The following is a 14,040-nucleotide window of genomic DNA, read 5'->3' on the forward strand; positions in this document are numbered from 1 at the left end:
TTATAGTGATTTAGGAGTGATTTCCTAGATCCGCGCCTGTGCGTTAGTGTTATAGTACGATTTTTTTTCTAATCTAAACCGCAAATATTGATGCCCTTTTTGAAGCACCTTTAAGGCTTTTTGATAGCATGTGCTTTGACATTCGAATAGTAATAAGTTAACACAGTTGATGCATTTTTAATTCATCAAATGAACCGAAAAAAGTTATTTGTTTCAAACAACAGAATAATCATAAAAACTCGATTTCAGAACTTTTCTAACTCAATATATCTCGCAATTTTTTGAAATGCATATTTTGTACATAATGTGGTTTCATGCGTTGCGATTTGTTATTTGCAAAATTAGCGTGGATGCCTTCAGTTTTTTATACGTTGATTAAATAATAATGGTTGTCAAAATTCGTTGTTTTTTTTCATAAGAATTTTGTCATAATTTTTATTTTTTAGTTATAAGCGGATGGTTCATATCTGCATTAAACTATCCGCTTAATATGCTTGCCATTATGGGGTGCTATGATGGCAAAGACCAGTTTTTAGATGTTTTATTCATTAAATCTTCAGTTCTAATTTATTTAATTGATCTGCTATTTTCAATCACGTTTCTTTTGAAAATTTTAAGTTCTGAAAACATCAATTTTTTGTTTCGATTTTTGTGTTTCGTAAATTAATAAATATGCGACAAAATTGAAAGTTTTTATTTCAGAAAGTTTTTTTAAAATTTTGTGCATTCGTAGTTACCATAATAAAAGACATTCGAAACGTTTTTGATATTTTGTCCAATTTTCATGTTCTCTTGAAAAAAATTGGCTATCTTAGAATTTTTCTTGTATGATAGAGTTAAGATACCAAAATTTCCTTACAAATCTTATAAGAAGCTCTGTGATAGAGGAATTTTTGTGGGAATTTTCAACCCTGGAATACAAAGTTGAATTTCTCCATACAACGGTGGACTATGTGGCACCAGATGGTTCAAAATCTCAAATAAATTGCGGAAATCTCAAAGAAAGCGCATAAATCCAGTCTATCAAAATTATTATTGACTGATAAGAAAATCATCAGATACATGAACTTTCACATAATGTGAAATCGAAGCAGGCTATTGGGAAAAAAAACCTGGATAAAGCTAAAAAAAATCTAACTTAGGAGGAGGATGTTATTTTTTTCTGAAAACCGTATACTTTTGAGAATACCGTTTTAAAAAAAATAGAAAAACAAAACCAAAAATTGATTCTATATCTGCACGAATTGTACAGAAAGACTGCTGTGCTGTTATAATTCATTTTCTGTTGAAGCTTTCTTCTAATTGGCTGAAAAATCGAACTCAGAACCAAGTTAACATCCTCCCCTAAATCTATTTGAGGGCGGTAGTGGGGAGGGGGGGGGGGGTTAGAATGTTAGCATGGTCCGAAAAAACTTCAACATTCAGTCTCTCCATCTCGAAATTGCCACCCTTTAGCTCAAATTACACCCGCGTTTTGTTGAAGAAAGTAACATCAATTTCAAAAGTTACTTAGCAAAAAGTAGACGGGTCATAAAGTAGACAATGCATAAATCAATCAGTATCGAGATAAGAAAACGAGGCTTTTTTCCTTCCATCATCCCCCACCTAACTTTTGCAGTTATTTTTTTGTTAACATTGTCCTATTGTTAAATAAAATGACGTTTGGACTGGTAACCCGCACTGACAAAAATGATTTCGGAACGATTTAATTTGATTTTAAATCGGTTCAAATCGATTAAAAATGTACATTTAACGAGTTTAAATGGATTTTAAATTGATCTTTTTGAAAATTTTCAATCGATTTTAGTGTCTAAAAAATCGATTTGGATTGATTTTCCGACTCACTAAAATCCATCCGAAACTCACTTAAATCCATCTTAAATCGATTTAAATCGATCTTATTTGAAAATTTTGGATCAATTTGAGTGTTTTAAAAATCTATTTAAATCGATTTGAATGGATTTTCAGAGTCACTAAAATCATTTTTTTTGCGAACACGGCAAAAAAACATACCCTTTGAAAAAACTGTTGGAATTTTTTATTCTCGATTTTTTAAAAATAAACACTCGTGCCAGATGTTATAGAATTCAATAAAATGATCCACATAAGTCAGATTTTAGGCTCGAAAATAGATAATGCAATTATAGAAAATGTAAATTGTAAATTTTGCAAAATCCTGTGTAACAAACAAGAAAAGGGTCAGAATAAATTAAAATTTGATCACATTAAACTGATAAATCTCGAATGAAAAAAAATCGATTTTAATCTATTTAAATCCGCTTTAATCCCCCCTTAAAAATAAAAACAAATTCAGACCGAAAAATGCATTTAAATTGATTTAAAATCGATTTGGATCAATTTTTTTAGCTGGGATTTAAGATCAATTTAAATCGATTTTAAATCGATCCAAATCAATCTTCATCTTTTTATTCAATCTTCGTACTTTTTTCATACTAAAATCGATCTAAATTTAAGTAACGTGTTTTTTTCATACTAAAATTGATCAAAATTTAATCAACTTACTTTTTTCATACTAAAATAGATTCTATTCCATTTTTGTCAGTGCGGGAAGTCTATTACAAATATGTTTGGTTTTCATGAATAACCCTGTAAAACCCCTCGTTACACCATAAAATTGATGCTTATGTGGAATGGGGAAGAAAGGTAAAAAGAGCAGAAAACAAATAAACGCAAGAAAGTTTTAATGTCATTTTTTCTTTTTATATAATCCATTAGTAATGAATTATAATGCATTTTGTTTTTGCGAGAAAAATCCCGCACCGAGCGCCCAAAGATTCTAATCGATTATAATGGATTCCCGAGACAAAAATAATCGATTATAATCCATTACAGATGTAAAGTTCAGACCACGAAATTGATTATATAGCCATAACACGTAGCATTTACACTAAACAGGAAATGAGATAATTTTGAACAAAATTGTAAATTTCATGAATAACCAACCCCTCGAAAAAATCCATTATAATCGATTATAATCGATTATAATGGATTTTATTGGGATAAAAAATATAAGGATTATAATCCATTTTTAATGGATTATAATCGATTATTTTGTCATTTTATAGATGCTGACCATATTACGACAATATAATCGATTATGATCCATGGGCGCTCGGTGCGGGATGGATTTAAATCCATTTTTAGTCCAATTCTGTTGTCTGAGCGTAACATGGGAATCGATTATGTTTAGACCACAAAAATCCATTATAATCGATTTGTTTTCAGTTTTCTTAAATGCGGGGGTTATTGTGCAAGTAGGACAGAATGTTCCGACAGAATGTTCCGTTTTAAAAAAAAACACATAAAAGGTTTTTCTACTTTTATAGTACCTACTTTTATAATGCACTCCTTTTCTACTTTAATACTACTCCCCCCCATTCTGAAACTATTTTTGCCACGCCTCACATATGCATCGATTTTACGTTGTAACCGACGACGTAGTTTTGCAAGGTTAAATATGAAGAATAAATATATTTCTCATAGCCTAATTTGTCCGGCTCTTTTTCCTTCCCCCCCCCCCCCCCACCTGCAATTTTTTACATGTAAATTTATTGACCACATTGTCCGATTGTTATGAAAATTTATTGTGAGGTGGGGGGGGGGGGGGGAAGGAAAAAGAGCCATTTGTCCGAAATTCCAATTTTTGTAACAATCCGACAATGTGAACAAAAAAGTTTTGGTAAAAATTTGTAGGTGGGCGGTTAAAGAAAAGAGAGTCTTTCATGCAAAATGCTGATGAACATTTCTTTCATGCAAAATGCCGTGTGAACAATTGTTAAACAGCTTAATTTTGTAATTTTTGGAGGGGGTGAGAAACTGGAAAAGAGCCGTAAAATATTTATGGATCGAGGTCTTACTATACTAGATACAATAATGTAAGGTATGAAAGAATCGCAAAATATATGTCCAGACCAGGATTCGAACCTGGGTTATTGCGGCCACAACGCAATGTCCTAACCACTAGACGATCTGGACCGATTAGCAATGAATAATTGCGTGATATCAACTGAGCGGTGTACAAGAGTCATGCTTCATTTACAAATATGGCTTCATTTACTACGCAAGTTAAATAGGTTAGAATAATGCATTGTCGGATTTGGATGTGTATTAGAACTCATTCAAGGTGATAAGTATAAGTATAAGACGATAAGATAACGGATATCAAGTTGCATGGCACTGAAATAGTGATTGATAGTGCCGATTCGTTCAAGGTACAACTATGGTACAATTGTTTCGCCTTCCCCCCACCTCACATAAGGGCTCTTTTTCCTAACCACCAAGCCCCCCCCCCCCCCCCCCTACTCCCAACACGCCACACTCATAAGCATCAATTTTTACACACTCAAGCCTTATTATTAGTCCGCATGCCAATTTTTGTAACAATCGGACAACGTAGACAAAATTTTACCTGTAAAAATTGGCAGGTGGGGGGAAAAGGAAAAAGTCCACATAAGCATCATTTTTATGGGGTAACGAGCGGTTTTACAGGTATATTCGGCTCTTTTTCCTCCCCCCCCCCCCCACCTCACTCAAACATGAACTTTATGGTCTAACAAGTGGTTTTACGAGGTTTATTATGATGACAAAATATGTTTGTCATGGCCTAATTAGTCTGCATGTCAATTTTCATGACAATCGGACAAAGTGAACAGTAACTTCATATATAAAAACTAGCAGGTGGGGGGAAAAGGAAAAAGAGCCATATTCACCACACATTTCGCCCCTCGCTCATTTCGCCCCACATGAAAATATTGGCACATTTCGCCCCACACATTTCGCCCCTCAAATCGTGAGCTGAGAAAGCGGCTGTTAATTAACGGTGTAACAAGACTGCTCGTATCAGCGCAAAGCCCTGAATGTTCCGACTGCCTTTTAAGGTATATCGAGCAGTAATAACATTAAAAAAAGTAAATGAAATAAAACAAAATGAAAAAAAAAAATTTCTAAAATTTGAAATTTTTTATTAAAATCATCCCCCCACACGCCATACAAAGTACAAAAGGATAGAATTCGCTCCTTGTAACAAATCAATTGTGGCAAATAAGCTTCTTTCAACCAATTTGGAACAATTTCTAAGAGGGATTAACTCTCCGCTTACGCGTTAATAGCGCGAAATATATCACGCGTTAATTGTCCCAAATTGGCCAAAATGGCAATCTCTTAACCCCCGCAACTTTACGAAAAATGGTCACAGATAAAATATCTTTTCAAATTTGAGCTCAAGACAACAATACCTTTCGAATGATATAAAAAAATTCCGTCAAAAATGGCTAGTTAAAAAGTCGAAATTTGTCTGAAGAAAAAAAAACCCACCCCGAGCACAAATATTCCGTTACTTTCGTATCGAAAGTCGGAACAATAAGTTGGCAAAACGTGCGAGGATTAAATGTGTGAAACTATTAGGGGCGTAATGTGTGTGGGGCGAAACGTGGAACATTCGGTGTTACAAGGTAATGTATGAAGACCAAATATGTTTGTCATTGCCTTAGTTAGACTGCATGCCAGTTTTTGTTCCGAGTTTCGATACGAAAGTAACGGAATATTTGTGCTCGGGGTGGGTTTTTTTTCTTCAGACAAATTTCGACTTTTTAACTAGCCATTTTTGACGGAATTTTTTTATATCATTCGAAAGGTATTGTTGTCCTGAGCTCAAATTTGAAAAGATATTTTACCTGTGATCATTTTTCGTAAAGTTACGGGGCTTAAAGATTGCAATTTGGGACAATTAACGCCCCACATGAAAATATTGGCACATTTCGCCCCACACATTTCGCCCCTCAAATCGTGAGCTGAGAAAGCGGCTGTTAATAAACGGTGTAACAAGACTGCTCGTATCAGCGCAAAGCCCTGAATGTTCCGACTGCCTTTTAAGGTATATCGAGCAGTAATAACATTTAAAAAAATAAATGAAATAAAACAAAATGAAAAAAAAATTTATAGAATTTGAAATTTTTTATTAAAATCATCCCCCCACACGCCATACAAAGTACAAAAGGATAGAATTCGCTCCTTGTAACAAATCAATTGTGGCAAATAAGCTTCTTTCAACCAATTTGGAACAATTTCTAAGAGGGATTAACTCTCCGCTTACGCGTTAATAGCGCGAAATATATCACGCGTTAATTGTCCCAAACTGGCCAAAATGGCAATCTCTTAACCCCCGCAACTTTACGAAAAATGGTCACAGATAAAATATCTTTTCAAATTTGAGCTCAAGACAACAATACCTTTCGAATGATATAAAAAAATTCCGTCAAAAATGGCTAGTTAAAAAGTCGAAATTTGTCTGAAGAAAAAAAAACCCACCCCGAGCACAAATATTCCGTTACTTTCGTATCGAAAGTCGGAACAATAAGTTGGCAAAACGTGCGAGGATTAAATGTGTGAAACTATTAGGGGCGTAATGTGTGTGGGGCGAAACGTGGAACATTCGGTGTTACAAGCTAATGTATGAAGACCAAATATGTTTGTCATTGCCTTGGTTAGACTGCATGCCAGTTTTTGTTCCGAGTTTCGATACGAAAGTAACGGAATATTTGTGCTCGGGGTGGTTTTTTTTTCTTCAGACAAATTTCGACTTTTTAACTAGCCATTTTTGACGGAATTTTTTTCTATCATTCGAAAGGTATTGTTGTCCTGAGCTCAAATTTGAAAAGATATTTTACCTGTGATCATTTTTCGTAAAGTTACGGGGCTTAAAGATTGCAATTTGGGACAATTAACGCGCGATATATTTTGCGCTATTAACGCGTAAGCGGAGAGTTAATACGTTTTAGAAATCGTTCCAAATTGGTTAAAAGATGCTTATTTGCCATAATTGCTTTGTTACGAAGAGCGAAATCTATCCTCTTGTAATTTATATGGCGCGTGGGGATGATTTTCATAAAAAGTTTCAAATTTTAGAAAAAAAATTTTTCATTTTGTTTTATTTCAATGAATTTTTTAAGGTTATTACTGCTCCATAAACCTTAAAAGGCAGTCGGAACATTCAGGGCTTCGACCTGATACGAGCAGTTTTGTCTATTTTTGCTAAAAAACGGACTATGAACAGTAAGCTTACTAGTAAAATTTCGCAAGTGGTTGGAAAAGAAAAAAGAGCGTAGTAAGAGACGATAGAGGGATCATCCCCAAAATTTGCAGCAGCCAAATTTTGGGGATGAATAATGTTTCTCGCCCATAATTTTTCGCTAATCAACCGCACAATCCCCCCCTAAGTCACCAACAGTAGAATGTCACTTCTAGCCACTTTTAATTTTGAAAATTAAAAGTAGAAGTACAGTGCTGATTTGAATGAACCGGTCAAAACGAACAAAATTTGAAATTTTAAACGCGTTTTTCTGAAACTAATAATAATAATAATAATAATAATAATAATAATTGTCGTTTCTGCTAGTCGCAGAGGATCTATGAAAGGCTGTCCAGCCTGTCTAAGTATAGTTCGTTTCTCTTATTTGATTGGGTTAAGATAAGACAAAAAGTGAAGAGAACAAAAATTGCTTAGATTTTCACCAGAAGTAATATGGTGCAATTTTTTCTCCGAAATTCTCAACCAAAATTTTACCAAAAATGGTTCAATGTTTTTTTTGCGATTAATCAAGAATTACGCTGAAGCACATTTGTTAATCGACGAGAAAATTTTATCAAAAAGCCTCTTGAACAGCCCAACACAGTTCTACAAAGGCCAAATCTCCAAAAACCTGTTTAAGAGAAACATGTATAAGAGAACCTAACCCTTCTAGAACTTTTTTGGGCTGAGTAATAGGCTTTTTGAGATATAATTTTCTCATCAATTAACAAATGGTATCAGCGTATTTGTTGATTAATTAAAAAAAGCCTAAAGACCCATTTTTGGGGTAAAATTTTGCATCATATTATTTCTAGTGAAATTCTAAGCTACTTTTGTTCCCATCACGTTTTGTCTAATCTTAATCCAATTTGAGGAAATTGCGTTTGAAGTTTCAAGTTTTTTGCATTTTGTGCGGAAAATTTAAATCAGCACTGTATGCATTTTGAAGAGAAAAAACGCGCACAATTAAAATTGGTTTTCAAATTTTTTATGTAGGATTGCATTTGAATGCTGTTAATAAATTCAGTTGATATAATTCCAATCAATTTTTTTTACTTAAAAAACAATTAATTTTGTCTAAATATAGGCTATAATTTAGGTTATTTTCCTCAAATAATTCTCCATATTTTCTCTTCGATTTAGAAAGGGGGTATTGTACGGTTGATCCTTTTTTCTCAGACTTATTATTGCCCTGCTTCATTTGCGAAAGCGTAGCGACTAGCATGTTTGCCTATTAGCACAAATTTATTTCTTTAACTGGGTGTGCTTTCAGGCGAATAACAAAGTAGTCCAAGTTTTCGTGCACCACGTGTTTTAACAGGGAATTGAAAAGTTGTCTTTCGCCTAATTAAACATCCGACTAAGTGCACGCTGTTTTAAATTGCAAATTTGAGCAAACAAAACGTGAAAAAGCAAACCTTCAAATTAAATGCTTTGACATGGGCATGCAAATTAACACATGCTAATAGGCCGGTCCACCTCATTTGCGCTCACTTATTGGATGCTTTAAATTGCAAATTGCATTACCGAAGACATATCTTGAAAATGTTGAAGTACTTTTTACAATATGGACCCTGTTAGTTGCTTGGGACCCCTCTATCACAATTGTACCGGGGAGGTCGTATTCGCCCCCAAACTCCCAAACATCAAAAAACTGAAACCCGAAATGACTATGTTCAAATCTGATTGGCTGAAATTAAATGCTTTAATAAAACGAAATTTGAATCAGAGTGTTTGTATCGAAGCCCTGATTGTTTCGACTGCTTTTTGGGAGTAGTGCTCGCTTAAAAACTAATTAGAAAGATTTCGAAAACAATTGAAAAATTGTTAAATTGGAAATCGAGAACCATACTTTTCAAGTGATATTTAAAAATTCCATCGAAATTGGCTAGTTTAAAAGTTGTCGAATATTGTTAGCAGCAAAATCGCGCCGAGCAGAAATATTTTGTCAATTTTTACCAGATATGATTATCTGGTGCGCTTTGCAGAATTATATTTGTTTGTGTGCTTTGTCAGTAAAAATTACAAGTTTTTTTTTCTGTTAATTCATCGATTTTTGCGCAGCAAACGACTAAATTTTTTTCATAAGAGAAATTTAACTAATCGGTCACTTCAGCAAAATACATATTAAATACCCTTTTTCATGGAAATTTTTTAGCAATGTAGGGAGCGTACTTTACATCAATAAGATGTAACGTACGCTTCCTCCATTGTCTTCAAGAAAATTTTTAAATTTACTTCAGGTTTTTACAAAATTAATTTTTATATAGCTGCGCTCTGCTTTTTGCAATTTTTTTCTTTACTCAAAGAGCAAAAGTAGAATAAGAAAAAGTGAAAAGCTTGCGTTTATTCAAATGAACCATAATGTCAGCCACCTCTCCAAAGCTTTGATCATGTTTTTTTTTCACAAATAGAAACTAAATTAGATTTTATCCGAAATGATGTCAAAAATTCGTAAGTTTCATCGGGGCTGACTTTTAGCTTGTTTTGAAAGAAAGTGAGTTTTTTTATTCAAAGATATTTCTTGGCACACAGGCTTTTAAGGCGTAAACCTAGAGCTTCTGAAACCAGAAATTTTTTTTTCAATTCGTTTTTAGTCTTTTTTTCCTGCACTAAAAAGTCTGTTTATCAAAATGACTAATTTTTCTGTCAATGACAAAAAAACAGTATCTCGCAACAGTTTTTTATCCAACCTTAAGTATCTATGATATTGATTGGCCACAACAGAACCTTTTGATTACGTGGAAATCTGGAGCAATTTTTCTTAAATATGACCGAAAATGTCAGGCTTTGAGAGCCAACGCAGCAGCCTGTGGATATCGTTTGTCAGTTAATATATATAGAAAAGGTTTAAACAAAGTCAAATGTGGCTATTTGGTGACCGTTTTTTGGAAAATTTTTCACTTTTCAAAAACGACTTTGCCAAATCTGAGATTGAGAGTTAGAGAGAGAGAGAGAGAGAGAGAGAGAAAACGAGGGAGGGAATGAGGGAGGGAGAGAGGGAGAGAGGGAGGGGGAAAGGGGACAGGAAGAGTGAGAGGGATAGGGATATGGGAGAGGGAGATTGAGAGAGAGAGAAAGCAAGATTTACTAAATTTCAAATTGTTTTCATTACGAATTTTGGTGTGCCCTTTCATTTAAACTTACTTGTGCACAGATGCAGAGTTGTTTTAGTACTTAAAAAAACTCCGTCGCAAGCAATGATATATCCAAAAAAAAGGCTGTACTGAGTTTGATTTCAGCTGGTGTTCATTTGGTGTTTGATTTCGGAAGATTTATAAGTGTGCATTCCTCTGACAGAAAAGCGGTGAGTGTCAAAAGATTTTTGCAGTTACAAAAAAACATGGGTGTCCTTCAACAGACCAGCAAAATTGTAAAACATTTTCAAAATAGAAGAGAATCAGAGGAGAGTTATCAATCTTGAGATTATTAATTCAGAAATTAAACTAGCTGTCATACTTGTCAGTCGCACGCTTTTTTGCTCGAAACTACTCGTTCTGTAAACACTGTTGAAGTCAACAAAATATGCAATTAGTATTTATAATGAATTTTAGCTTCGTAAAAATGAACATGTAAAAAAATGGCTGAGAATTGATCACTTGCTGGCCACTATTCGTTTATGGCGCTAATTTTTTTCATGCCATCTGATAGTGAAAGTTTTAAACACGAAGTTGAAACCAAAGTCAATCGTTACTTTTACTATTTTTTAAGGCTGTTTGATTCGTGAAGACTGCTTCATTTGAATTTTATTGCATGAAGTATTTGAATGAGTAAATTTTTTTAACGACCACTGCCTAAAGCAGCAATCATCCTTCTTTTATTTTGATGAGAAATGGTCACATTATGTGACAAGGCAAGAGTTGAATTTTTACTATCAATTGAGCTTGAGTCGTGTTTTCTAGTTTCCGTGCTTACTGATTTGCAGAGATGCGGGGGGGGGGGGGTGATGGACGTTCTCACACCCTCAGGTATTCGACCCCCTCACCAACCAAAGAAAAAGAATCCCCCTTTGGTATTATTTTATGACATCCATTTTAGGCCGACCAAACCTAAAACTTTTCTAAAGGGGCTTTCGTTGCGAATATGTACTAATTTTGAGAGGGAAGTGCGCGCTGAAAAAACTCAATTTTTTAGTCAAAATTTTTCAAAAAGTGCCCAAAAACGGCTTTCTTGACCCGTTTTTTTTTCTTCAAAAATTTGTCTTCGGAGCAAAAGTATTTGTCAAAATACGGTCTTTATAGTGTTCTGGTAGTGCTCGGAAAATCAATTTGGTCGACTTGAAAAAAAAAGTTTGACAAAAAAGGTCCCCCGCCCTCGAGAAAATCCCAGATCCGCCCCTGCTTTTAGTTGTGTTAAGGAGGAAAGTCTCGTCAAAAGTCTGTCTGATAAATCCCCTCAAGTTTTTTGAACAGCCTGCGCTAATAGATTATTCACTGATACTTTGAAGTTGTTCAGATGATTAATAATTTGAATTTTTTGTTCTATATAAAATAAGCTATTTGAAAACAAACATTTTTATGTGGCAGTCAAGTTTTTGTTCTTTCTCCAATCATTTTGACTCTGCTTGCTGTTTCTGCGCGGCCAGTTTTTGAAGTGCTGCTAGATTGAAGCCGACCTCCCCCACCCTCTCGTGACGTCGCTGATAAGTCGGTCTAGAGCCTCTAAAAATTTGCAATTTTAGTAAAAAGTGTTACATTATAGCATATTGCAGTAAACATTACACTCAACGAGAGAAGGAAACAGTTTTCGATATTTTTTTCGATTTTTGGAGAACCGCTCCTGTGTCCCTGGTTACGAATTACATGCAATATTTTTTTCGTTATTTTTGAAGGAAGGTCAAAGTTTCCACGCCCACAGGCGACGAGTATGGATCATGGCGGGCCTCAAGCTGAGGATAGTTTTGCTAATAGGTCCAGTTTTTCTCAGCAATCGGCAAGTTTGATGTAATTATTAGCCAGAGGCAAAACAGTGGTTTTCCATGAATAGCTGAACAGCTGCAACCTTCACCATTTCCTCCTAGTTGGTGTAAATGACATAAATCTAACTGAATATACCTGAATATGTAATCTAGACTGGATGATGACTCATTTGAGATATCGCAGGGGGAGCCCACATAGCCCATCACGCCGCTATCCCCACCCCCCTGCAACACCTTCACCTTCTGGTGTCTCTCTCCGTTCGGCCCACTGTACAGGTGTCTCAAACTGCGGTCGTCCGTCGGGCCAGCATAGGGGTACACGTCATGACTCGTGATTTCCGCCACGCTTTTCGTCGATTCTTTTTCACCACTCATTCTGGCTGATTCGGGTTTGGGAATTTTGGGGTATTTTCTGTTATACGGCTCAAAACTAATTTATTTGTTAATTTGAAAATTGGAGTATTGCTCGAATTTAATTGGTTGGACTTATTTTCAACAAAATATTAGCTGAATTTGCATTAAAATCATTAGCTGATATTAGCTGAATTTGCATTAAAAACATAATCTGAATTTGCATTAAAGTTCAATTAGAAAATTGGTAATTTTTGGGCCGTAAAACAAAAAATACCCGAGTTGTTACCGGCTGGTTCCTTTGGCTTCCGAGTTTTAATGGAGCACGAGTTATTAAAATTTATAAAAAGACCAATTTACAAAATGACAATTTATCAGCTTTAATTGCGTGATTAGTTAGTTCTTTTTTCTAAATAGCACGATTTTTTTTATTAAATACCAATTGTGTTCTGTTCAACCGTCTGTTTTGTGATGCAAAACTAGAAGAGCGTCAAAGGACCGGTTAATTATGTATGTCTGGATATAAATCTCTTGATAATCGTCCATATAATTTTCGAAACATGTATATGAGAAGTATATTGAGCTGCTCATATAGAAAAACTAAATCTGCTTACGTACGTACTATATAACTGGTATTTGAGCTTGGTTCAAATTGACAATAAACTGGTTCAAACTGGTTCAAATTGACAACAAGACTGCTCGTGTATCAGGGCAAAGCCCTCAAGATTGACCTGCATTTTAGAGCCAATTTAAAAGTTTTTTGGGTGGAAAATTGACGAAATAATCAAAAAAATAAAACCAAGGTTTTACTACAATCTTTTTCCTTCAATTTATCCTCCCGCATGCTAATGTAAGCTACAAAGAGATGTATATAGCGTCTTGTGTTCGAATGATTTGACCAAATGTCTTGCCCCAGTTCAATTTGGAACGCATTAATACGCCGCGTCAAAAATATTACAAATTGCGGGTTACAACCGCAATACTATTCAGATAATCATCAAGATTAATGAGGTCAAAATCATCAGAATTTTTTAGTCATGAAAACTCATCTGCATATTATCTAATCGGTCAATATTAACACTAATGACCTGGATTTATTTTCGTACTTTGAGATTTTCGCGATTTACTTTGAGATTTTGAATACTCAATTTTGATTGGCTGAAAGTAAGCTGAAATTAATTTCAAGCATTCGGTCCTTCAAGCATGAGGGACGCCACCATTCGCCACTCGTAAATAATGCGCGTTAAACTTTCAGCCTCAAAGTGTCACAGCGCTCTTATAGTCACGTTAGTCTATTAGTGAGCGTTTCACCGCGATCGTTAAGAGAGGATAGACGAATGGTGAGCGCGCCACTTCAGGGAACACGAAGATCCGTGGATCGATCACTAGAGGGAAATTTCTCTAAGAAATGGTCTGAATAAAAAACCACAAACATATATATGCCTCATTTTCTTTGAAAATCGGAAAAAACCTACCCCAAGCATAGATATTCCGCATTTTCTTGGAAAGTCGGAACGATAAATTTTGGGTGTAGATTTTTTTTCAACATATATGTTTTAGAAAGCTGCAGTAATGATCTGAAACGATTGCAAGTTTGAAACTTATATTTAAGTTAATTTCAGACAATTTATCCACAAGGGAAAGGCCTAAAATACGAGCTGATCACCCATCACGGAGAACCGCT

At 34.9% G+C, this 14,040-nt stretch overlaps 2 protein-coding genes and 1 non-coding gene across 5 annotated transcripts in view; 1 reads left to right on the forward strand and 2 right to left on the reverse strand.

Moving 5' to 3' along the window:
- Window positions 1–14,040, forward strand: part of LOC134843901 (uncharacterized) — a 681,357-nt gene that overhangs the window by 648,935 nt on the left and 18,382 nt on the right. The gene's annotated exons all lie outside the window — the stretch shown is intronic.
- Trnah-gug (transfer RNA histidin (anticodon GUG)) lies at window positions 3,925–3,996 on the reverse strand. Its single transcript has one exon. It is a non-coding gene; the product is annotated as a tRNA-His (tRNA).
- Window positions 11,572–12,901, reverse strand: LOC134854402 (uncharacterized). Of its 3 annotated transcripts, none has more exons than XM_063870649.1 (3): window positions 12,646–12,901; window positions 12,142–12,385; window positions 11,572–11,748 (listed from the first exon to the last, which is right to left on the reverse strand). In XM_063870649.1, exons 2-3 carry the CDS (start codon window positions 12,378–12,380, stop codon window positions 11,637–11,639), a joined length of 351 nt encoding a protein of 116 aa, XP_063726719.1. In that variant the 5' UTR covers window positions 12,381–12,385; window positions 12,646–12,901; the 3' UTR covers window positions 11,572–11,636. The 3 variants fall into 3 exon arrangements, with proteins under 3 accessions (XP_063726719.1, XP_063726712.1, XP_063726728.1); XM_063870642.1 differs by having other exon boundaries at window positions 12,142–12,417; XM_063870658.1 differs by having other exon boundaries at window positions 12,634–12,901.

Source organism: Symsagittifera roscoffensis, chromosome 1, assembly GCF_963678635.1.
Source record: "Symsagittifera roscoffensis chromosome 1, txSymRosc1.1, whole genome shotgun sequence".
Lineage (NCBI taxonomy): Eukaryota > Metazoa > Xenacoelomorpha > Acoela > Convolutidae > Symsagittifera > Symsagittifera roscoffensis.